Raw genomic sequence first — 27,518 nt, 5'->3', positions numbered from 1 at the left:
ACCAGTACAGATGTAAGTTAGAATCAGTATATAAATTTATATTCATTAAATGGTAAACTCTCCATGTTAAGGAATATACATTTTGTTTAAAAACAGTGATTTTAAAAATAAAAACATTAATTTATGGTTTTTATTAAGTCGATATAGTACCATTACTTTGATATCATAGAATGTTCTTTTTCATTCTTTTTTGATTTTTTATTCTACTCAGTGTTGTTCATTTTATTGTCAAGATTACTTTAGTGTGAATTATTTTTTCTATGATTAACATATGATTAATGTTTACATTATTGTTGACTCTACTCTGATTATAATTTTGATCACAGTGTTATCACATTATAGTGAGGAGTGTTATAATGAAGGAGAGCTGTAAAAATTACTGGATGGATAAGGTTATTTGGGTTTCAGATCATGAGATGGGGAAACAAGTTCAATGTACTGAATGTCATGGGTCAGGGATTTTTTGTGATGATGGATCTTACGGATGTATAAGCAACATTTTTTGCAGGTTGATTTGACATTTTATTTTATTTTATTAGGTTGCCACCCAGCTTGCAGTATTGGTTGGTAAGATAGCCCGTCTTGACTGCCCTAGGGCTTGGCCTGATTTGTTGCCTACTCTGCTACAGGCAGTCAGATGTACAGATCCCCTATCGCAAGAGAGGGTGCTACTTATCCTTCACCATGTCATCAAAACCTTGGCCTCCAAGAGGCTGGCACCAGACAGGAAGATTTTTGAAGATGTATGCAATACATTTACTGTATTATTGTGTAATAAGTTGTATATTGCATAATAAGACTTGAAGCAATTATACCTAATTTTATTTGGTATAGAACATTGTGGCATCTGCCAGAATCCAAATCAGTGACTTCCCCAGAACCATTGGTAAAGTTGGCCCACTGCTCTCACACATATTTCCCTCATCCTATAACTGTAGCCATCATACCTGTAGTCATTATGACAAATGTAGTTACTAGGCTGTTAGATGGACCTAGCACCATATACACCTGATGTATATAAAGCAAAATCTCAACAACTCAAATATCAAACAACTGAATATTGTTACCCAATCATAATACATTATTAGTATGTCCACAACAGCACAGTTGTGCTAAAGCGTTGTCTGTTTACTTCAGGCGAAAGTCAGATAAGGGTAGTCTCCCCATAGATATAGTTATTAGTGCCAAAAATTATATAGGCCTCGCAAATCCAATTTCATTTAGTGCCATTTCATTGTTGGAGTAAGTTCTTTGAGTTTTCTCACTTAAGGAATGTATACTGTACTGTTTGTTTCCTTTTTCTCACTCCACTTTCATTCCTGATGAATATTTGTCACATTATTTTCAACTTTGTCTTGCAGTGATTCAGTCATTGCTGTCTTAATTAATTCCACAGGGTTCATTAATACTTAAAAACCAATTCATTATTTTGTCTTTCTTAATTTTATTAATAATTGCCCTTGTATCCATACTTTGGTGTATTGTTATCTAGTGTAGTACAGTTTTATGAATTTTATGAACTATTACACTAGTGTTAGCATCCAAATTCATGGGTAGTTAATGTCATGTCTGACTGCTCTTCATTTGTATATGCCATTGTTTTGTTTAATTTGTACTGGTGCCAAGTACAGTGGGCAGGATTAAGTATATTGATTGTCAGCATTTGAAACTAGCAGAGGATAATCACCACCCCTGCATTTAATTATATGGGACTCAACTCTGGACATACGTGCAATGTATGTTCACAGAAAATGGGCAGCCAGTTCCACCAAGCAGCTTTACAGGGGCCAGTGAGAAGGCTAGAAAGATCTATCAGAAATTTAGACACCATTAGTATTTTCTCTTTGTAGCCAGCCTTCTCCTTACCAAGTCTCTGAAGGTAACCAGACTTGTTTCCACAGCACAACCCACGAGACAAGTTTTGACATAGTTTGGAGGCCCAGCTGGACCAGTCATGAATATTCCTTGTACTGGCTACAGTAATCTTTCCTTAAATAGCCAGATTGGATTTCATCCTAGGACCTCTATCAGCAATAGTAATACTGGGTAGTGATCTTGCCCAGTATAACCTGTACTGACCCTCAATTTTCGAATCTAACCAACCTTGTTGCAGCCTGTTTCCAGCACAGGTTTAACACTACCACGTGACTTTGACTTTGTGGACTTTGAGGCCTGCAGAGCTGTTCACTGCTACAATTCTAATTTAGTTTCTCTGGAATTTTTTCACAAAAATATGTGCTTTGGTTGTTGGCATTGTTTTCTTCCATGAAAGATGTGGCATGCCAGATTTCTGTACATGTATTAGTCTATTTAGATCTCTCACTGACAGGCTTGGTTTTATCATAATTGATAAATTAAAGCTTCAGTATGATTATGAACGAAACCACTTGTCTAACCCATGATTTTGGAGTGATGAACTTTTGACAAGGAAAATAAAGTAATGGGATATATGTTCATTCTAACCAAGAGATGAGAGGGTATTAATAAAATGAATATAGACACCATAAATTTTGAGATTGTGTTAGTCAGTTTATGTTGATGTGCGTGTGTGTGTGTGTGTGTGTGTGTGTGTGTGTGTGTGTATGTGTGTGTGTGTGTGTGATTGAGAGAGACTTGGATTTTCAATGTAGCTTTAACAATTTTTCTGCCATATCACTACAATGTCTGCAGTGTGGCATTTTATAGTGATGTCTAGCTCTGGGGCATCATGATGCAGACATGTAGCATGATGTCCCACTCAGTCACATTATCCTGACACCAGGCCAACCAATCCTAACACTAACCTCTTAATGCTGAGCACCTAGCAAGGCAGCTGTTAGTACCATTTTTATAAGTCTTTGATATGACTTGGCCAGGGTTTCGAACCCACGACCTCTCACATTCAAGGCAGACATTGTAACCACTTAGGCCACCGGAGCGGTTGACTGGTTAATAAAGAATGCGAGTGTAGTCCAGTGTCATCTGCAAAGTCCAGGTCTTCCAATTTTTAAGTCAAGCTCCTTGTGGTTGGTCTGTTGCTATCTTCATCACCCAGTCTGTCACTAGAAAGAAGATTATTGGTGAAAGTAAGCATCCTTGCCTGATGCTAGTGTCAACAGAGAATGGAGGAGGCAGGTCTGTGTTGTGTATGACGTGATTGGCTTTGTCTTTGTTGAGGCACTGAATGAAACTGACATTCTTTGTAATGCCATATTTCCTAAGGATTTTCCAAATGGTGCTTCCATCCACTATGCCAAATACTTTCCTGAAGTCTATTAAATTTACATACTGGGGTGACTGCCATTCTAGAGACAGTTTTATAATAATGCAGAGTGTTGCTGTTTGGTCTGTAAATGACTTCCAATTCCATAATCCTGTTGGGTGTTCTTTCAGCCTCGAATTTGGCAGACCAGGTGTCTCCAATATCAGCCTTTTGAGAATCTTGCTTGGTAGGGATAGGAGATCAACACTTTTAAGGTTTCTGGTTGGGTGTTGTCAGGGCAAGGGGCTTTAACTCTCTTGATTTTCCTGATTACCTGCATGACTTATTTCTTGGGTAATGGGCCCTATGTCTATTTCATCCCCTCTACTGTGCTTGCTGGGTTTTCCAGAAGTGTTCCGCTGAGCAAGCTGCAGAAATGTTTCATCCACCTGTTGAACTGTTTTGCTGTTTCACTAGGATATTCCTGTCCTTTCCACTTAAGGCTTGTTTGATTTGGTTTCCTTCCCAAAGGATGGTCCTTATATCATTTATTTTTATAGCTTTCTCTGCATCTGTGACAAGTTCACTGGCAAGTTCCTGCTTAACTTTCCTTGCACTCTTCATGATTCCTTATTCTTTTTCTTGTAATTCGCCTGAAGTTGCTGTTTCTCTGCTCTGGTCTTTGTCTGTACAAGTCTCTGCGTGATTTCTCATCTTTCTTCAGTCTTATTGATTGTATCTTTTGACAGCCTGATCTTGAGCTTCTGTCATCTGAATCCCAACATCTCTTCACAGTTTGACATGAGTATTCTTCTAACTGGTTCCTACTTTTCTATAGGGCCATCATCAAGGTCAGGAAGAGCCTGGAATCTGTTAGAGAGGGAAATGGTGAATTCTTATTGTTTCTTAACCATCATGAGTCTGAAGGTGTCATGTCATGTTTGTTCTGCAGTCCAGTCTTCTTTATGCTGCTGATTCTGGACTTCAGTTTTGTCATCACCAGCACATGGTCCGAGCCATGATCCACTTCTCAGGTTTTCACATCCATCAGAGTAGAAAGGTGGGCTATCTGATTCTCCTTTGCTGATCAGGAGATTTCCATGTAACCTTGTGGATCCTATGATGGGGAAAATCTGTCCTGCCAATCATAAGGTCACTCAACCCACATAAATCAGCAGAGGACTCTTTATTGTCATTCATCTCTCGTATGCCATCTTTACCCATGATGAGTACCAGTCTGATGTTGCTGCCTACTTTTGCATTCATGTCACCCATCATAAGTCTAACATTCAACTTTGGTAAGATACACTCTGCAGTTGCTTATAAAATCTTTCAAGGCTTCCTGGTGAGCAAGGTTCATCGGAGCATAGCATTGCACGATGGCTATCTTGTGCAATTTTGACTGTAAGCGAGCTGTCAGAATCATCTTGCTGACTGGTTCCCACTCCATCAGGCTTATTTTTGCTTTCTTGCTCGACATCAGTCCCCCTCTTTCCTTTGGTCATTGTCCTCTTTGGGCGGTCCTGAGTAGAGCTGTTCCAAACCCAATGCGAAGGTGATTTGGCCTGATGTTGACCATATTTGTAAGTACTATTCCCATACTGCAAAAATTTTGTCTTGTTTTGTTGGTTTTAACGATAGTTAGAAATATGAACTAAGTACCTATCCCAAACATTTACCAAGGCAGGCAATCCAGTTTATCTATGACAGTTATTGAACCCATTACCCTTGGTCTACGAGTCTGATGCTCTAACAAATAGGCTACAACGACTCCCTTTTGTAAAAGTGGTTTCTTTAACATACATTTCATGTGTCAGTCACTTTTTGAAATTTTGTGCTTAAACTTCATTTCTTGGGTACTGTTCATGTTAGCAACATGAAAATTGAGAATTGGATACATCTCACTTGGCTTCCTTGCAAAGAATAAAAGTACTTATGACCTACATTGCTTGTTTCACTGGCATAGTTTAAATATTTGTGTTTCACACATGATGACATAGATTTTTGCATGCTTTATACATACTAACATTCACAGAAGGCTTTTTCTGATTTGTAAGATCATACCAGTTTTCATGCATTTTTCGGGTACAAGAAACAATGAACTTGAAGATCCAACAAATAATGATTATTCAATGAAAAGAAAAGGACCCATTCCCAGTCCTTGATTATTAGGTGAAAACAATGGGACCCATTCCCAGCCCTTGATTATTCAGTGAAACAAAAGGGCCTCATTCCCAGTCCATGATTATTCAGTCAAAACAATTGGATCCATTCCCAATCCATGATTATTCAGTGAAACAATGGGACTCATTTCCAGTCCTTGATTATGCTGTCAAAACAGCGTGACCCATTCCCAGTCCATGATTATTTAGTCAAAACATTGTGACCCATTTCCAGTCCATGATTATTCAGTCAAAACAATAGTACCCATTCCCAGTCCATGATTATTCAGTCATAGCAATAGGACTCATTTCCAGTCCATGATTATTCACTTGAAACAATATGATCTACATCATTCCCAGTCAGTGAATTTAAGTACCAACATGTGTCATTTTCGTCTTAAAAACCACAAAACTTTATGTCCATGAAAAGAGTTGAATTCTCAGTACTTTTATTGTGGGTGGCTGAGAACAACGTTATCACAGTACTATTATTGAGGTGGATGGACAACAGTGTTATTAAATTACTTTTAGTTTCATGGGCTGACAACAGTGTTATGGAACTTTGATTTTGGTTTGCTGACAGCAGTGTTATCATAGTACTCTTTAGTGATTGGCAGACCATACTGTTGTGGTTGGCTGACAATTTTATTATAGTACTTTTATTGTGGATGGATGACAGCAATGTTATCACAGTCATTTTATTGTGGATGGCTGACAGCAGTGTTATCACAATATGTTTTTTGAGGATGGCTGACAGCAATGTTATCACAGTCCTTTTATTGTGGATAGCTGACAGCAATGTTATCACAATCCTTTTATTGAGGATGGCTGACAGCAATGTTATCATAGTACTTTTATTGTGAATAGCTGACCAGCAATGTTATCACAGTCCTTTTATTGTGAATGGCTGACAGCAATGTTATCACAGTACTTTTATTATGGATGGCTGACAGCAATGTTATCACAGTACTTTTATTGTGAATGGCTGACAGCAATGTTATCACAGTCCTTTTAATGTGGATAGCTGACAGCAGTGTTATCACAGTCCTTTATTGAGGATGGCTGACAGCAATGTTATAGTACTTTTATTGTGAATGGCTGACAGCAATGTTATCACAGTCCTTTTATTGTGAATGGCGACAGCAATGTTGTCACAGTCCTTTTATTGAGGACAGCTGACGGCAATGTTATCAGTACTTTTATTGAGGATAACTGACAGCAATGTTATCACAGTACTTTTATTGTGGATGACTGACAGCAATGTTATCACAGTATGTTTTTTGAGGATGGCTGACAGCAGTGTTATCACAGTACTTTTATTGTGGATGGCTGACAGCAATGTTATCACAGTACGTTTTTTGAGGACGGCTAATAGCAATGTTATCACAGTCCTTTTATTGTGGATGGTTGACAGCAATGTTATCACAGTACTTTTATTGAGGATGGCTGACAGCAATGTTATCACATTCCTTTTATTGTGGATGGTTGACAGCTCTGTTATCACATTATGTTTATCGAGGATGGCTGACAGCAATGTTATCACAGTACTTTTATTGTGAATGGCTGACAGCAATGTTATCACAATACTTTTATTATGAATGGCTGACAGCAATGATATCACAGTACTTTTATTGAGGATGGCTGACAGAAATGTTATCACAGTACCTTTACTGTGTTGGACAGACAACAATATTATAAATTTTGCTAAAGTTATAGTAAGTATTTAGGATACACAACAGTGCTGTAATGCTCAACAGAATCATTTTCCTTTAGCTGTCTTTTGGAAAGAGTTTAGCATGATGAATTTCTCACTTTACAAGATAATATTCCCCATGGTTCATGAATTACATTGCATTTTCTCAGCTGACCAATGAAATCTTCAGTTACATATTTGGCTTATGGCGCAACCATCTGGAAGAGTTCTTACAGCTTGCTTCAACACACAATGATGCCACGCTGCTAGCACTTGACAGAACAATACTGTCATTAAGAAGTAAGTATAGATATTTATATATATACACAGTATACATATCCCATCTCTCTCTTTTTTTCAGTCAGTCTGTCTATCTGACTGTCTTTGTCTTTAAGTTGTGTCAGAATCAATTATGACTAGTTTATATATAGGTATTTAGATAGATCGATTGATTGATTGCCTGCTGATAAAGATTAAATTGTCATAGCCACAAAGATGGTCTTTTTGTACCCCCAGCTATATCTAATTTGTTTCAGAATAATTATAAGGATTATTAATATGATTTGGTGAATTATCCCTTGAATGCACTGTAATAATTACCTAAAAATTGTATGTTACATGTACATTTTATTTTACTAGTTCTCAGACGATTGGCTAGTTATGGATTTCGAGAGTTGACTGACAGCTCTGATGCAATGTCTTTCATATCCATGGTATTCGACAAACTTCATGCTGCTTTAGATTGCAGTAAGTACAACTTACACAAAATAAAATAAAATCATCATTTATACCCATGTAAGTGTGTAAGTACACACATAGACAGTCACACACAGAACATTGTTCCAATTCTGGTTTGTTTTATGGCAATGTAAAGAAAAATGAGGCATAATAGTTATTTTCTGGAATTGCTTTTTGATATAAATTGTTTTAATTTTAGTTTTTCTCTAAGGATCTAAAAAAAATGGCTTGGTAATTTTCCTTCTCTTATCATCAAAAGGGCACCATAGTTTGCTTATTATTATTATTATTACTATTATTATTATTGCCCTGCATTAAGATGCAGGAATCCTTTTGCAATCTCATTTTCTGTATATCAGTCTCTTGCTCTTTCCATATGTTCACACTCTTTGTAACCACCAAAGTGCTACAACCCAGACATATAAATGGATGCCATGGGAGACGAATTGCCTATACATACAGATGTACTTTTTAAAGGTTTTGTCTTTTCTAGTCCAGTTTTAGTTGAGTTATTGACCTTTTTCTATCAATTTTAATGTATGATATGTATTAGGTTTAACACAATGTGAGTACAGTACTTACTATATTGTGCCAATTAAAAGTAAAGTTTTTATAAATGTAAATGTTAATAATTGCAACAAATTGGAATTTAACTTATCCGTGTTTGCAGAAGCATTTATGTATTCATTTGTAATATTTGCTGCTGATACCAAAAAGAACAAGCCTTTTTATTTGAGAAAGCCTGATTTAAAATTTGGAGTTGCCATAAATTTCTAAGTCTTAAGTTCTTTGTCAGCCTAGCCTCATTATCATTGTACCTTATGATTCAGAGGAGGAGATAAAACAGTGGCAAGTGTTGTCCATACTCAATCTGGTTGAAAAAAGGGGAGAAGGGTGTAATGTGGATTTTCCAATTGAATAAACTTTTTGCATATATATCTGTTAATATATAAACCTCAATGACATTGAGATGCAACAAATGCAAAGGTGTATGAATTGGAAAATATGAACTCTGTGACAGAACATGCTACTATGAATACTGTAAAACACATGCTTATGTTACGTACTGGTCCAGGTGCTCGACCATGTCTTAAATGTAGTATCATAGGTAAATCATGTACTCAGACCATGTGGATCTGTTTTGTGAATATTATCAGGTGTATAAAATATATTAACACCTGTAATTGAACAGCACCTGTGATTGAACAGACATATACAGAAGTGAATGAAATAATAGCTATGATTGAAGCAGTTGCAGTTTCTAATCCTGGTAGAATACAAAAATGAAAACAAGTCAGTGACGGACTTCCTACTTAGAGAAGTGTTACGTCTCAAAGTTCATAAACAAAGTTATAGAAAGAAGCAACATTTGTAAAACTTATCAAACAATCAATGTTATCAGCGTTATAAAATGAAAATATAAGAGGAACTTACAGTATTGTGAATCCAAAATAATCCAGAAAAAGTTATATTAACGACCAAAAGAATGAAAAGTTCCATATAAATTTCAGATCCATGAATATACTGGTCCACCAACAGTCCTGATGTGTCAAAATGGCATCGTCCAGAACTCCAGTGAATAATTCACAATAGTTCCAAAATAATATTATAGTCCAATGAGTCCTTTCTGTTTCCTTGCACAATCCAAACGAATGTCTTTCCTCTGAAATAATATCTTAGTACATCATAAAAAATGTCAGCAGACTTGATGTTACAGTGGGAACACAAGAAATAAGAATGAGAAAACTGCCCAGTCTTTGCTACAGTGAAAAGGCTAAAACACATATTATCACTACTCCAACATGACAAATTCCAAATTTCCAACATCATAAAAGAACTCACATGATTTAAGCCATCCAGTGGAAATTACCTTAATTCTTCTAAATTCTTCTGAGATACGTACTGAACGACCTGTTCATTGGGGGAAAGCCTAAACTTGTAAACGTATTTACTAATAATTTTATTTTTAGTAACTGTCAACACATACACATCTGTTTATAGATCCTGTGTCGTTCTATGTTCTTTAATATCGTAAAATAGACCATATGCACATACAAAATTTCAACTAAAGATATATTACATTACCAATGATAAGTTCTGAAATGATTGAAACACTTTGTGGTTTATGTCAGTATCTGTGCTGTGATGCAACAGGTTGTTGTAAATTCAACCCAGAGTATTACCTCAGTGATTGCAACATCACAAATGAAACCAGAATTCAGTTTGACTTTTTCTACACCTGTTACAGCTGGTGAATCAAGCATTAGCATTGCTGCAAGTTTATTACAGTTGGCCTTATATCCAATCACAACCGTTTGGTAGTCTGCTCTCAAATAACTCGTTTGTGTTTTCATCAGATAATGTTGCCACCTAGAATAATGTTTAACTTCCTTCAGGCATGCGTGACATAGAATCGATCAATGAAGAAATTCTTTATAGAATCACGTTGGTGACCGACAACGACTCTCAAATTTTCCATTCACGTCAGTGAGCCCACACTCAGTTCTCTCATTACAATAGAATATCAAAGATATGCAGTTGATATTAGTTGCTTGTCAGTAAGATCAGTTTTAGGTTGGCCTAAAATAATTCAGGTGATAAATGAATTTTATGTATGAGTTATATATTGTGCCTGACATTGTAAGGATTACCTGAACAGTGCAGATCAATTTAACCTGTGATACCATCAGTGGTAGTTGTGAAAGCAGGTCTGAAATGGCAGGAGTAGTTGTTCAAAGTTATATTCTGTTTTGGTTTTTGCTACAGCTGTGGAACCAATTAATGTGATATCAGTTACACTTGCAGCACCTGTATATCTTCCATGTTTATTTCTTGTTGAGTACTGAACATCTTCGATATGTAAGTTTCACAAGGTTTTGTATTATCATTTGTATCAAGTGGAATATTTCCACTTGATATTTAAGTAGTTTCATGTAGTTGGTTTAGTTCTCATATCTATAATCATAGTGCAGATAATGACAAATTTACTTTTTAACTAAATATATTTTTTTCCCATTGAGACATCCATCCAGTTTTAGTTGACTAAAGTCAAAAAATTATGATAAGAGTTAAGAGTGAAACAGTTATTATAATTAATATAATTTATGTATGTGTGTGTGTATGTATATATATATATATATATATATATATAAAACTACCTACCCTAATTTTAAACCAACAAGTGCAATAGGAAACACATTTTTTTGGCTTAAAGGTAACGTTTCAGCAGTAGGTGTCATGGAATGGCTATTAGAATGCGATTTGTTTTATGTCGTAAATAATCTTTTTTTTCCCCACATAGGAAGAAGCTTTTGGGGAAATCATCATATGGTTGAAAAATGTGAAAAGCTAATTGTGCTGATGACAAAAGTGGTAAGATATTAATTTACCTCTTTTCATAGAAAAAGTGCATATTATTTTGGTGTCCTGCTTGTCCATTCTTCTTGTCCTCCATCCTTCTTGCTTTCATTTCCATCATGCAGTAATTTCCTTAAATAAGAAAAGATAAAGCCCAGGATTGAATGATTCAAATACATATTAAACTATTGGATTCAAATACATCAGTTAATAAACCATTGGATTCAGATACATAATAAATAAACCATTGGATGATTCAAATACATCAGTATGGTTAAAGTGGTTAATTTCTCAAGATGGCAGATTTAAATGTCACTACTTGTTGGTTGTTAGCACATAGAAAAGATTGCTTACAACTCCATTTTGTAGCTACTAATTAACATACAGGGTATGTTACACTCTCCTATAATAAAACTGACAAAAAGAAAGAGAAAAATGAGAAAATTGTGTGTTTTTTAGAACTTGCTGTTTTTTTTCCTTCTTAAATGTATGAATGCAGTTTAAAGTGCAATTCAGAGATTAACCAGAGGCAAAAAGTTGTTGTTTACAGTGCATGCTTTTAACAAGAAATAATACAGATTTATACTTCTGATGTCAGAACCTTTCTTGTACTGTAATCAGTTGGAAATATATATGTTAATTGGCTTGTGTCATTGTGTCAAAGGACCAAAGGTATCTATAATTGTCAAAATAAAGCCATCTTGACCTCAAATTAAACACTTAATTAGATTTTTGCAGAAATGTTTGTTGGCATTGATGTGACATTTTATTTGAATATACAAAAGCATATCACATTTATGATGATTATGTTAAAAGATAAAATTTATCGACCAGTTTCACTTAACACTTCATTCTCTCTGCTCCCTTGATTGTATAGCATAGATGCCAAGTGTACCATTCTGCCCGTATTTGTCCTTGTTAAAAATCCATTTTTTAATTTAAAAAATTTAATAAAACATTTTCTCATCATTTTTCTGTTTTGAACAGGTATATGGTTCCATTCTGATAGAAATATATTGCATATATAAAGGAATAGAGTTCTAAAATATTATTGGTTCAATCAAGACTACCATGCCTGTCTTTAACTTCCATATTGGATTGCAATACCGTTATCTCATCTTCATAATATTCAGCTTCTAATCATGTTGGAAAGGAACGCAGGAGATTCAGAATTTTCTCCAGGAAAGAAAGGAAAACAGAACTGGAAGGACATTGTGATTTCTTGTTTAGATTTGTGAAACCATCTTTTACAAATTATGTAATGCAAGTTCACTACTGGGCATGGAGGTGTCCATGACATAAAACTGCATGACAAAGCCAATAATCATCAGCTTGCTGCTACATCATCACCAACTCATCCTGAACTTAGAACATATGTAAAATACCAGAGTGAACCTTGATGTAATTTGTCGGAAGTTCAGTTTACTAAATTTCTTTTAGACTGGAATCTTCCTCTTTCAGTTGTGTTGCTGGCAATTTTGTTTTACACACATTTTCCAGACAGTAAAATTGTAAAGGATTACTTGTGTGCTAGAACAAAAACAGTTCAGAATGAAAATCACACAATTCAGATCTTCCATGAAAGATGGTACATAAGAATCGACAATGATTGGGGAAAAAAGGTCTGGAAAAGGCTTCTGTAAACAGCCTGTGTATGAGTGTGTGTTGCATTCAAAATGGGCACCCAAATGGAACAGAAGATGCAAGAGTGCAACATATGCAACTTTTACATGTATGTGAGAAAGCTTGCCAGTAGCTTCTCGTGGCTCGGTGGTTCTTTCCAGGGTTTTCCCGGGTTCTTCCTCCACCATTAATACTGGTCGCCATGTATAGCCTCTTGTGTGCTGAAAAGTGGCATTCAATGCCACAACAACAACAACAATAACGACTTTTACATTAAATAATTAAGTAAGGTAATGTCCTACTTTACTGATGTTTGTAGATGTTGTAAATAGTTACATATGCATTAAGTTTTAAAAATTGGTATTTGTTTCTTAAAATCAGCATTTTTGTCATAAGCAGTCAGTATTTTTGTACTCAGGGGTTGGCAGCTATGGTATTGGGCCTTGACTACGCCTCAGATCTAGTTATGGTGATGTTCTTTTCAGTTAGGCCTAACATTGTTCTGGTAACCTTGACAGACCTGTGCTGGGTTGTCTTTGATCTTCTAACCTTTCCCTTGCCTTTAGGGTTCCATTCCATTTCTTGCCTGGTATTAAGTCATGTTGTTTCCTCAATGTATGTCTCTCTGCCCTCTTTTTCTTTTGGAGATTTCTTGGTGAGTAGGATGCTGGTTTGTGGTTTCCCACAAGTCACTGTTACAGATCCTGTCGCCATTTGCTGTTGAGGTGGCAGCAGAGGCAGCTGTTCACAAAGGACTGCAGTTTGTTAGAGGTTGCCTTGGTCATCCTCAGATCGCTGAGTCATTGAGTAGGACAGACTTCACATTTGTGTTGAACAGTTCGATCATGTTCTCTTTAGAGAGGGATGATGAGCTTCATGTATCTTTCAGGCATTTAAATGCTTGTAAGGCTTTCACAGTTCTGATCTGGATACCTTGGACAGTTCCTTCGTCCCGTGAGACATTACTTCCTTGATAGGGTGAACTGTTCATTTTTCTCTAAACCTACTCCATCGAGTAGCACTTTGCTGTGATGTTTTTGTTGATTTTCATTCCTTTCATCTTCCCATTGTGCATGTGAAGTCCAGTCTTTTCTGCATTGTTTGCCAGGCGCCTGGTCTAGGCATGCATGTGCTGGTGTTGTTTGTGGGATAGGAGGCCCAGATCATCAACAAAGTCCAGGTCTTCTAACTGTTTTCCGTATTCCAGTTTGCTTTTTCTCAGTGGTTGCTTTCGTTATCCAGTCTATAACCATCAAGAAAATCATTGGCAACAGGATGCATCCCTGTCTAACTCCAGTTTGGACTTGGAAGGGTTCTGAGAGTTTCCTGTTGTTGATCACTTGGCAGTTGGACTTTGGGGGTCACTGAGAGTGGAATTATTCTTTTCTGGTTTGTACACCAAGCAATGTTTCCTTTCTTTGGTAGTTGACTGTATATCCCTTCTTTCATTCTGTTGGGACTTGCTCACTCTCCCAGATTTTAAGAAATAGTTGTTGAATCATTTCTGCTGTCTGTTGGGTGTCAGCTTTTAGCGCTTCTGGTGGGATGCTGTTGGAGCCTGCTGCCTTGTTATCTTTTAGTGTTGTCAGGGCCTCTGAGCTTTCCATCTTGGATGGTGGGTTTGTGATGACTTGGAGCAGTGCCTCTGCTGGTGTATCAGTTCTTTCTGTTTGTGGAGACCTGTTGAGCCATTTTCAAAAAAAAATATAATCAGTCCATCGTTGTTGCTTTTCCCACTCGCTACTGATTATTTTTCCTTATTTGTATTGGACTAGCTTTGATGGGTTCCTTGTTTTTCCTAAAAGTGTGTACATGATGTCATATAGCCTCTTCATATCTTTCTTCCCTGCTTCTCTCTTGAGCTCTGTCATCAGGTCATTTATATATTTCCTTTGTCTTTCTTTATGCTTTTCTTGACTTGTTTTTTAACCTGTCAGTACAGGGCTCTGTGTTCCAGTTTCTTCTGTTCATCTGTGCATTGATTAATCTGCTGCTTCATTGTTGTACAATTGTTAGTGAGCAGCCAGGTCTATGGTGTCAGCTCTTCCTTGTGTCATCTTTCTTGCCTAGGATTGTGCTACAGGAATTCTGCCATAGCTCACTTCATTTGCTCCAATGGTCATCCTCTTGTCAGATTCCTATGTATTTGTCATTAATTTGGAAGCTTAAGTCCTTCTTTATGTCCTTGTACTTAAGATTTTGCACATTGAACTCTGTCTGTGACCTGTCACACCTGTCTCTCCTTCTCTTGAGTTTCATTCCAAATGAACCCACTACTAAGTGGTGATGGGATGCTGCGTCAGCTCCTTTTTTAATGCATACATGTAGGAGGTTTATCCTCCATTTGCATTCATTGGTAAGGTGGACAGTCAGATCTATATTCCCATTTGGTGAAACTCATGCTGTTTTGTGGATTAGTTCCTGGGGATAGGCAGTACCTCTCATGAATTTGTCATTGAAGGCACAGTCAGTGACAAATTCTGTTTTTGTTCATGGTTCCCAACTCATGCTTTTCCCTGGTCAGTTCTTTCCCTGTGTTGTCAGAACCCACTTTGGCAATGACATCACACATTATGATTTTTAGGTCTAGGTTTTTATCGATCATTCTGTAGTGGAATCTTCCTGAATTGGGTCTGTAGTTTCTGGCATATCTGGTTTCTTTAATTAGTATGATTCACTGATGGGTGAATGGCCCAGGCAGCTTCACCAGAGCCCCATTTGTGAGTCATTCTTTCAGACTGGATCTGAATTGGCCCTCATGACTACAGTAATGGCCTGGTGAGATAGCCCACCCCCACCCCCCCATACATCACTCAAAATCAGGAGTCCCCAACTTTGTTTCTGTCTTCCACAGCAAGGATAAGGTGTTGGAGTTTGGGAGGCAAACACTTTTTAAACATATTTACTTCATACAGTGTTGCCTCCAGTAGGCATCTATCAACATTTTTATTGATTATTATTTGATTCCAGATTGTGTTATTTATTGAGAAGATATTTTTGTTTAGAAAATTCTAGCAAAATATATGATTTCTTATTCATATTTTGGAATTTCATGATCATCATTCTTAATTTTTATGTGATGACCTGCATTTTTTGACCAAATAAGTAATATATGAAACTTTCATTAACCTCCTTTGATAATGAGTTTTTAATGTGATTCAAATAAAGGCCTGTTTTTGGCCTTGTCTTTAAGAACAGAATGGAAAACCACAAGTAATGAAATCTTCTTTCTTCTTGTTTGTGTAAATTTGCTATAGTATTTGATAGATTTATTAAAGAATTGTTTAAATAATATTTTTATTTTTAGGTAACTTTTCTATTTTTTAGTTTGTTTCAATAGATTTCTCAGCATTTCTCATTTCCCAATGGTAGTCTCATTTCCCTATTGATAGCCTCACTATATTTGATGTCATCTGTCAGATCTCGTCCTAAAACAGGTATCAGTTGGAATAATCTGTTCAACACTCATGGCATATTTAATTATGTAAATAACATTGCATAGCTATGTGGTTCTTGTGACAAAGGATATCATACTTAAAATAAGAATGAACTGCTTATTCAGAGGTGTCAGTTGATAATGGAATATGGTAGTACCCTCCTACATGAGGAAGATGACAAGCATCAGGTAACTGAACAATGCAGATTACAATCTCCCCAAAACCTACCCCCACCTATCCAAAATGGTACAAGGGGAAAAGAAATGTTAGTGTTTGTGACTGCAGTTTCTCAATTTATCTGGAATAGCATAGTGATACCATTAATATTCATGAAACTGGATGTTATTAATAAAAAAGATGAAACCAAGGTGTTGATCTGGCTTTGTCTTATGCACCACTTTGACTTGTATAGAGATGAGGGGTGAAATATTAACAAAATTTGTGAATTCTGCTTAAACTCCACATTGAGATATAAGCTGGAAAATAGTTGGGTTTTTTTCTATGAGTATAAATTGTTGTGTTTGTTTTAAATTTGTTATGCTAAGAATAGATTTATTTTACAGCATTAATTTTGACTGCACCACAGAAAATTCTGAGATTGCAAAGATAACATTGTGTTGAATGAATGTAAGATGTTATTTGAACTAGACCCATATATACAGTATCACTATTAACTGGAAGTTAAAATTATTCTTGTCTCATAGTTTAAAAAAAATAATTACATGCACTTTTGAATTAGCAAGTGTTCTTTGTCAACTGACTGATTTGGGACTTTTTTTTATTTTCCTGTAGTTGTTAGATATACTTGAACTTCAGCCCCAGACCTATATACAGTTTATTCAGAATACGCTGGAATTTGTTGTCACTTACAACTTCACTCAATCAGGTGAGTTGGATATGCGGTGATATATACATGATTTATACTGGATATGTGGTATGTATCATGTATGTCAGCTTGATTTGCTTTGTGTGTTACATGGTTATGTGTGATTGTGTTACATTTCTGTGCTGATGAAGGACAAAATAAATTGAGGATATTTGCTTATATTGAGTGAATACTGGATATATTTTATTTAATGGCTGAAAAACTTGGTATGTTAACAAGTGGGAAAGCCACAAGTGAAATTGAGTTTTTCACCCTAGAGATCAAATATACCTGTTGTTCATTTGATACAAGCAATTTAAAAAAAAATATGCTCAAACATATTGGTTAGCAATATGTATAACAAACTGAAGTAGCAGATTTCTTATAATATCCTGTGTGATAATGTTAGCTATTTGCAGTTGATGTTCTGCTTTGTTTTGTGTATATTCACACAGAAAAATGTTGGTAGTAACACATCCTAATTCAGGATTATAAAGCTTATAAACCGAATTAATTTGAAGAAGTAAAGATAAGCACATTATGGGATTTGAATCTGGTACTTCATTGTGACAGGTGGCCTTGCTTACCACATGACCAAGCAAGCAGTGAAATGTTTGATCAAATTCCTTGGTCATAATGTTACTTATATATATTGACTGCACTGAAAAATATTTTTGATAATAAACTCAGGTTTGTTATAGAAATTATTTCTTTTGGAAACAATCCTTCAGTTACATAGATTAGCATAAAATCAAACATACATATTCTGATTCATTTTTGGGGGATAAAAATGTAATCCTTGTTATTCTCCATCCATCGATCGCTTGTTACTGCAAACTAGTGGCACTGTTTGTTCCCACAATTTTGTTTTAGAGTTATTGCAGTTTTAGTCTCGCAGCTTAATATAAAGTATGAAACAGTGTCATTAGTACAATTAGTCCAGCAACATTTTGTAATGGATTGCCATGAAACTGTAAATATTCTATTCATCACCTCTATCTATGTATATTGACAGATCCTTTTCCCGCAATTTTTGTTAAAGTTATTTTTATTTTTGTCTCATAGTTTAATTCAATGTTTGACAGTCTTGTTGGCACAATTAGCTTTTTTTGTGATTACCAGCTTAGTAAATGTTATGGTCATCAACTCAAGATGCACATATTTGCTTCCACAATTTTTGTTTGAGTTATTGCCCTTTTTGTCTTTCATTGAGTTACTGCCCTTTTTGCTTTTGATTTATTGCTCTTTATCTTTGAATGAGTTATTGCCTTTTTATCTTTTAGCGTGATGTGGTACACCCTAATCTTGTCAGCACAACTTGTCCCCTTATTTTGGGGGGATTACCATAAAATTTAGTAATTCCTATGGTCATCACCTGCAGAAATATATATAGACAAATCACTTTACTACTTTGTGTTGGAGTTATTGCCCTTTTGTCTTGTAGGTTAATGAAGTGTATGACCAAATTTCGTGAGCACAACTCTCCCAGTTTGTCTTGCAGTATTTTATAGATCCCAGTAAAAATTAATACATGTTATGGGCATCATCTGAAGATACAAATTGACAAACTTGTGCTCCCCTGATTTTTGTAAGAGTTGGATGCAGCTTATGACAGAATTTTGTGAATGCAACTATTGCAATTCATAATGGATTATTGTGAAACTTATTATTTAACACCTTTTTAAGAATTACTTTTTGTATCTACAATAGATTCATCTCCATCATGGGGTAAACGGTGGGATGTGCAAGCGGTGGGGGTATATTTTAATATGATCAGATTTCTACCTTTCCTCAAGTTTTCACAACATTCTGTATGCAGCCATTCTTAGCCACTTTTACACATGATTTATTCATTCAGATTAAATGAAAATGAAGCTAAGTTATTTTGAGTGTTTATAATGATGAACGAAATGAGTTATTCCATCAAGATCATCAGAACCCTTTTGTATGTGGTTGATCGATGTAGTTCTTCACATTTCAGTTGTTCCATTCAACCGTCTGTCCATCAGTTGGTCTGTCCAGTTAAGTTAAATGCATTTATGTTTTGTGAGTTTTCAGATTTGTTTCTTCAAATATATTCTTTCATTTACTGTAGGGCTCTTGTTTGAGAGATTTACTGTCAATTGTTTTAACCTGATGAAGAATATCTTACATTGTGATATGTACAGACCTACCAAAGGAGATTCTCCAGGTAAGCAAAGTTTTTTTTTCAACCACCATTTCCCAGAAAGTAGGTACATAGAATCAGCATTCTGCATTTCTGCCCCTCTGTCAGTACATCCTACAATCCAGCCTTTCATGAACTTTTTCTGCTATGTAACTTTAAAGCCATTTGAGCTTAAAGAATGAGACTTATATTCGTACATGTTCTTTAAAAGGTGTGCGATGTACTTCATTGTCAAGATCATGGCTAAACATTTTAAGTTTTACCTTTAACTTTCAAGTCATGCGAGGTAACATGGTGAAACCTGGTTTCTTTATACCTCATTATTAGAAGGTGGATTACAGATTAAATTGGGTTCTTTTTTTCAGGGTTAAGGTCATGGCTCACTTTCCATTCCACTCCACTCCATTCCACTGTTTAGATCTTTTTGAGATTAAGGGTTGAAATGTTAAAAACGTGTACACTATAATTAGATGGTGTGTCATCATTTGATATTTTAAGTTTTCTATCAGCATGGTTAGCACACACAAAGAAAATTTTAAAAGTGGTGAATAAGGATAATTTCTTTTCAGCTGGATAAAACCCTTGCAATAATTGGTCAGAGTCAGAGAAAAGTCATGCATTTTCAGAAACCATTTAAGATCGGTTGAAGAAATAAATACATTACAAAGTTGTAATTTCACTGATCATAAAGTTAATGCGAGTTAAATTGATTAGATTTTCTGAAGTTGCAGAACCCTTTCTGCCACTGTAAAGTTATTCATGTAACTTGCACTGGGCACCTTCTGGAGTCAAATAAATCACATTCATTGTAAAAAATAAATCATATTTTCAAACAATTTACTCCTAACAATGAGCAAACAGTGACAGGTAAAACACATATAATGTCAGTCATGTGAAAATAATATGGAAAAGTGTAGAGCATAAACTGGACATTTCTGGCAAGGTCACTAAGAACACTACATGCGGGCAGTTTCAAACAATATTATGTAGTAATCATTATAAATGTAAGGTTCTTTGGAATGTGACTATTTCCATAATGCCAAATCACTATTTCCAATCATGTTTCAGTTAATGAAAAGTCGAGAGAAAATAAAATTTAACTTAAAATTCATCTAACATGCTTTTTTTCCAGTGCAGCTTGGTATGCAGGTAGTTTTTGCTATTGTATGACCTTGAGATGACACCAGTTGAAACGCTGTGTAGTGTTGAGGTAGTACTTATTAGAAGGATTGCCATGAACCACAGCAGCCATCATCACTACTTGTCTTTAATGGATGGTCATATCAATGTGGTGCTGATAAGATATCCACAGCAGCCATCTTAGAAATACTGATATTGACGATCTTTGATAGAATGTCATATTTACATGGGGTTTTCAGTTTGAATACTTTTGATGATATCTAGTTGATCATAATGAAATTGATGCCAGTCTGACATTTAGGATGGCATCCAAAGCTTGATAATCTTGTTATCACTATTCCTCCTGAATGGATGACCAAATCAACATAGGGTTTGCCAAAAGATGTCTTATGATACTTTGTTGGTTCTAGATGAAAATGGTGTCAATTTTACTTCCAAAATGGCTGCAATGAAGGCCATCTTGAAAATCTTGTTATTGATATCCCTCCTGAATAGATAGTCATATTAACACCAAAAGACTCCAGATGATGTTTATTGGTCATAAATGAAAATAGCATATATCTTACATCCAGTATGGCCACCACAATGGCCAATTTGGAAATCTTATCCCAAGATTATCAGAAATAGTTTTGATACAGCAGTGAAGTTTAGGAAATTGTTTTCAGACAGTAAAAGCATCAGTCCTGTTGGGACCTGTCCATTGTTCCATCACACAAAAGACCTAATTTGGATATTTAGATATATGTTAGGAATGTCCCAAGACAAGAGGTGCATTTTGACACTCGTATTTTTAGTCAATTATAGCAATCTTTAGAATTTTTTTTACAACTTGTGAAATATTTTGAACTTAAACCTTGTAAGCACAATTAAACAAAAGTCCCTTCTGATTGATAAATGAATTTGGTATCCTTCTTTATATTATTGTGCAAATGACCTGCAGGCAATGTTTGCAATTATTTATATTTTGTACAGATTTGTAAACTGTTTAAACTTTTTAGATTTGATTTTCAGGCTATTTTGTTGAATAGATTTTTTAACTGTTTAGACTTCTTATTTGTAAAGAAAACATTGTAAGCATGTGATTGTAAATATTACTTGAGGAAGACAAGAAAACCTTTGCATGCATCTTATAAATCAAGGCTACATTTTGTGTATTACAGTAATGGTTTTGTCTTCACTGTCAAGGTCACTGATGAGTTTCTTGCCCATTTCTGCACTTTTATTCAATGTCCATTGAGACAGAGAAATGAAACTGAATTTCCTTCCATGTCTGCCTAGTAACTCTTCAGCTTTGTCGTAATGCACACAGTCAGATTTCACCACTGTTCATTTTTGTTAACCTCATAATGTTTGGGGTTCATTACAAAATTTACGGAATTTACTGAATTAATGCAGATAAACCACATAATTTGATGCAGTAAATCAGTAAATGTAGTGAATTCAGCTCACATGGTTTCAAAGTACATTTTACTAGATCCCTGTTGGTGTGATGCTAATCAGCTCTTTCCCTTGAATGAACATAACATTTTTTATGCTATTCTTTCTTTCAGTATATATATATATATATATATATATATATATATATATATATATATATATATATATATATATATATATATATATAGATATATATACACATACACACACATACATACATACATACTTACACACACACACACACACACACACACATATACATACATACATAACATTTTGTGTTACAAACTTAATAATACTTGATATGTTGTATGTGCAGAATTCTCTATATATTTTCACATTTTCACAGGGGATGGTACTGAGACTTCCAGAATGTCAGCATACAAGATCAAGGCAGACTTTTTTACTTTTGATATGCTGAGTGAAATCTGTCGTCGACTTGTTTTGCAGTATTTCCTTTTGAGTTCAGATGACCTTGGCATTTGGGACACAGATCCTGAACAATTCTGTGAGTATATTGCATTTTTGTTTAAAAAGTTATGTTACTGACAATTTGAAATTTTGTTCTCAGGTTTTCATGGAAAATAGCAAGTATTAAATTGGGCCTGTCTGTCCATCCTCCCTTCTGCCCATCCTTCAGTTCACCAATCCCACTTTCATTTCCACACAATAACTCACTTAATTATTATTGCACTTTTGTTGAAATAAGTATGCCGCTTGATATTGATCAGACCTTAGGCGAGTTTGATTGTCAGCATTCTGTGTCGTTGTTTAGCAGACTTAAAGCACCAGGTTTTCAGACCAACCCACTTTACTTTCCACATAATAATTCCTTTAATTATTATTGCATTTCAACCAAATTTTAAGCATCTTGTCATTGATGTAAACTTGGCTAAGCATTCTGAATGATGTGTCATCATTTAGTTGAGGAATATCTCCAATTGTCAGACCCATTCACTTTTGTTTTGACAAGGTAACTCCATTAATTATTATTTCAACCAAATTTAGTATGCCGCTTGATGTTGATGAATCCTTTGCTGTGGTTGATTGTCAGCCTTCAATATCATTGTTGAGCAGAGTTATAGCCCCTGATTTGTCAGATCCTCCCATTTGTCATTCCTATATAGTAAACCCTTTAATTATTATTGGATTTGAACCAAATTTAGTATCCTGACTATGGTTTTTTTGTTTCCAGTCTGTGGAAGAACGTTGTATTAAGTAGTAGAAAATTATAATTCATTGAAAAAGTTTGTGTAAATCTAGTGAAAGCTTTCAATTTTTGGGCATCATGGTAAGATATATACCTGAAAAGTATTGTCAGCCCTAGATGGATGGATTCTTGATGATGCTTTCAAAGACTAGATTCATTGGATTAAAAGGATCACTTCTGTCTATTGCAAGCTGTGCAGAAAGTCAGGCTTCCCAAAAATGGGTAGAACTGTGCTTTCATCTCCTTTGAAACCAAACAAGCATGTGGAATATGTGAAGGTAAAATATACTACATCCATTAAGGGGTATTTTGCAGATGGTCCCATAACTGCCCAAGTTGCAGTTGATATATCTGGAAAATGTAGTACTTAGAAAGAAATTGTTTTTTGTTGCCAAAGCAGACACACTTTCAACTTAAGCCTATGTGACCCTAGCATGAATATTGTTTTTAAATTTGTGTTAAAGAATAAAATGTACTTCCATATTGATTTTAGAACACTGGGTATCTGGCCATCTTTGGTATGAAATGTAACAATGAATCAAGATTTGAAATCCTTTACTGTAAGTCTAATGTTGTAATATTATTGTATGACTGTATTAAATAAAACACACCTCCTTAGAAGTCTAAAAGTTTAGTGTTCTAATTCAATTGCATACTTTCATCATCAAGTCAACCATGGGGCTAGATCCTATCCTGTACCTGTCACAACACTTTAAGAAAACCTCCTTAAAAACTCTTTGAATTTCATGAAGAAACATGTGTTGGGAACCAGTAGTATGCTGATGATGAGACTTTGGATGAGGTTGATTATCAGCATTTTGCATTATGATGTAGCATTGTTGGACACACCTACTTTTGTTCCTGCTCAATAATTCCTTTAATTATTATAATTTCTTGAGACCAATATTGAGTTTGATTGTTTGCATTCATTATTATTTAGTGGAGTTATAGTTCTTGATTGTCAGACCCACCCTTTTTCATTTCTGCACACTAGCTCCCCTTATTATTATTGGATTTCCATCAAGTTTGATAGGCATCTTGATATTGATTGTCCCCTGACTAAAATTGTCAGAATTCTGCATCATCATTTAGCAGAGTTATAGTCCTTGATCGATGAACCCACCTGCTTTCTTTTTTGCACAAAATCTCTTTCATTGGCTTTACTGGTTTTAGACTATAGAGCTTATGGCATGGTGTGTTGTCCATCATCAGTGGAGTTTATGGGATTGTGTGTTGTCAGTCAGTAGGGTTTATGAGCTGATGTGTTGTCAGTCATTAGTAGAGTTATGGGATGGTGTATTGTCAATCAGTAGAGTTTATGGGCTGATGTGTTGTCAGTCATCAGTAGAGTTATGGGATGGTGTATTGTCAATCAGTAGAGTTTATTGGATTTTTGTTGAAAACCTTGTTATTGCAACTCCTGAATGGATGGTCATATCAACACGGTGTTTTTCCTTAAAGACTTCTTGTGATGTCTGGTTGGTTCTACATGAAAATTGTGCTCATCTGATTTCCAATACTGACACCATGGTTGTCATTTTGAAATCTTATAACTACTCCTGAATGGAATGTAATATTTACATAGAGTTTTCAGCAAAAAACTTCTTATGATGTCTGGGCGATCCTAAATGAAAATGGGGTCACTCAATCTTCCGATAAGGCCTCTATAGCCCTACTCCTTCTAAATGGAAAGTTGTTTTGTGATTGGGTTTTCACCAAAAGATTTCTTATGATATCTGTTTGGTCCTAAATGAAGATGATGCCAGTCTTTTATCCAGTATGGCTGCCATGACGGCTGTCTTGAAAAGTTTGTTGTTGCTGATCATCCTGAATGGATGGTCATATTGACGTGGGTTTCTCAAAAGACTTCTAATGATGTCTACTTGATCCAAAAGGAACATGGAGCTAATCTAACATCCATTATGTCCACCAATCCTCTTGTTTGAATTTGTGAGTAAGAGCCAAAGAATAAATAATTTTATAGTTTAATCACAGCACTGCCTTAAGCAGTTACAGCATCATCCAGAGTAGTTCACTGATGTTCTGTGTGATATACTTCCATGTTAAGTGTTATTTAGAAACAGCTGAGAAGTGAGACTGTCTAGCTGGTCATTAATCTAAAAGGTACTCATCTGACTTCTAATATGGCTGCTGCAGTGGTTATCTTGAAAATTTTGTCTCTACTTCTCCTGGATTGCAGGTCATATCGACTTTGTGCTTTCACTAAGAGATGTCTCATGATGTCTAGTTACTACGGAATAGGAATGTTGCTAGTCTGATATCCAATATGGCCACCCTGGCAGCCATTTTAAAACTTTTGTATAGAATCTCATATCAACAGAGGGTTTCCACGAGAAGTCTTATGACATTTTTTTGGTCTTAAATGAAAATGGCATCCACCACAACAGCTGTTTGAATATTTTGTTATTGCAGAAGAATATGAGTGGTGGTTTCAACACTCAGCAGTTCAAAGGAAAAAAGTGGTATTATCTTGAATTGCTGGAAATTCTTTAATTCTTATCAGCCATAGAGCACTGGTCCCTACGAGGGACCCTTGTTTCTGTATAGAGATTCCTTTAATGGACTTTAAACAAATGTAGTTGGCAGCTTGATATTAATGAGATTTTACTGCATTGGATTGTTAGTATTGTTAGGAACCTGTCCAACATGCAACTTCATCTATTGGTGGAGTTATGACTCCTGGTTGTGGGACTTGTTAACTTTCTTTTCTGCATAACAACTCCCTTAATATGCAACTTGTGTTGATGGCTTGGTTTGATTTTCATCATTTATCTGCATCATATTTGAATTCTCATTTATGGGAGTTATTGCCCCTGTTGGTTGTATTGACCCACATTTGTCTGTGCACTATTATTCCCTTTTTTATCATTGCATTTCAAGGAAATTTGTATGTCGCGCCATATTGATAATAACTTCAATAGAACTTGATTATCAGCTTCCAATGCCATCCTTTAATGGAGCAATACCTGCAGAATGTTGGACCCATATCTTTCATTTTTATAGTGATCTCACCAGATAGCAGCTGTCATTCTTCTATATTATTGATGAGTCTCTTTTACAAATGTACCTTTCACTGTCATTACCTGGCCTTTTCCTCTACAAATCTACACTTGCTTGCATCCGACTAAAAGCAGGGATTTTAAATTCTAGAATTTGCTTGTTTATTTTGTGTTGATTTGTACAACATTGATCAAATCAGTAAGAACCTATGCTGCTTAGTCTTCATGCCTCAGATGAGGTAATCTTAGAGGTGGAGGAAACAAATAGTCTGTAGGAAACAGACAATCTTGGAAAACTAGAATTCTAGTCTTGCATGTGCCAGATCCAAGGATTGAAACTGGAATATGTTCAGTTGGACTAGTATTAGGTAATATTAGGCAAACAGTCCTACTGACTGCCAGTAAATGGTGTGTGCTAACAAAAGGTGACAGTTGAGAGAGGTAGTTCACCATAGGCAATGGTTAGAAATTTTGTTTCATTTGCATTAGAGTTTGCTTAATGAGACTTGCAAAGAGAGTCTAGGAGAACCAAGATACAATTAAATTACCTTGAATGTTAGAAACTTTGTGTGAATTTGGACCAAGATACAGTTAAATTACTGTAAATGTTCAATAATTTGTGAGAATTTGGACCAAGATACAATTAAATTACCTTGAATGTTAGATACTTTGTGTGAATTTGGACCAAGATACAGTTAAATTACTGTAAATGTTCAATAATTTGTGAGAATTTGGACCAAGATACAATTAAATTACCTTGAATGTTAGATACTTTGTGTGAATTTGGACCAAGATACAGTTAAATTACTGTAAATGTTCAATAATTTGTGAGAATTTGGACCAAGATACAATTAAATTACCTTGAATGTTAGATACTTTGTGTGAATTTGGACCAAGATACAGTTAAATTACTGTAAATGTTCAATAATTTGTGAGAATTTGGACCAAGATACACAGTAAAATTGCCTTGAATGTTAGATACTTTGTGAGAATTTGGACCAAGATACAGTTAAATTACTGTAAATGTTCAGTAATTTGTGAGAATTTGGATCAAGATACAATTAAATTACCTTGAATGTTAGATACCTTGTGTGAATTTGGACCAAGAGAAACGGTTGAACAATCTTGAATGTTAGATGCCTTACATGAATTTGAACCAAGGTACACAGTTAAATTACTGCTCTGTGGCCTAGTGGTTAGAACGTCCGCCTCGGATGCGGGAGGTCGTGGGTTCAATCCCCGACCGAGTCATACTAAAGACTTAAAAAAATGGTACTAACAGCTGCCTCGCTTGGTGCTCAGCATTAAGAGGTTAGTGTTAGGACTGGTCGGCCTGGTGTCAGGATAATGTGACTGGGTGGGTTATCATGCTACATGTCTGTGGCATGATGTCCCAGTGCTAGACATCACTATAAACTGTCACACTGCAGACATTGTAACAATATGACTGAAAAATTGTTAAAAGTATGTTAAAAATCCAAATCACAC

At 35.5% G+C, this 27,518-nt stretch overlaps 1 protein-coding gene across 1 annotated transcript in view; it reads left to right on the top strand.

The window, feature by feature from the left end:
- The window catches only part of LOC149801580 (importin-11-like), a 128,595-nt gene that overhangs the window by 27,452 nt on the left and 73,625 nt on the right, over positions 1 to 27,518 (top strand). Inside the window, exons 5-11 of the mRNA XM_089955813.1 lie at positions 540 to 743; positions 7,207 to 7,336; positions 7,676 to 7,783; positions 11,076 to 11,146; positions 16,984 to 17,077; positions 19,152 to 19,247; positions 22,150 to 22,308. Of these exons, the coding sequence (XP_089811939.1) occupies positions 540 to 743; positions 7,207 to 7,336; positions 7,676 to 7,783; positions 11,076 to 11,146; positions 16,984 to 17,077; positions 19,152 to 19,247; positions 22,150 to 22,308 (862 nt within the window). The remainder of the gene's footprint in view (positions 1 to 539; positions 744 to 7,206; positions 7,337 to 7,675; positions 7,784 to 11,075; positions 11,147 to 16,983; positions 17,078 to 19,151; positions 19,248 to 22,149; positions 22,309 to 27,518) is intronic.

Source organism: Sinohyriopsis cumingii, chromosome 4, assembly GCF_028554795.1.
Source record: "Sinohyriopsis cumingii isolate HCF-2022 chromosome 4, ASM2855479v2, whole genome shotgun sequence".
NCBI lineage: Eukaryota > Metazoa > Mollusca > Bivalvia > Unionida > Unionidae > Sinohyriopsis > Sinohyriopsis cumingii.
This window is presented reverse-complemented; position numbering and strand designations above follow the sequence as displayed.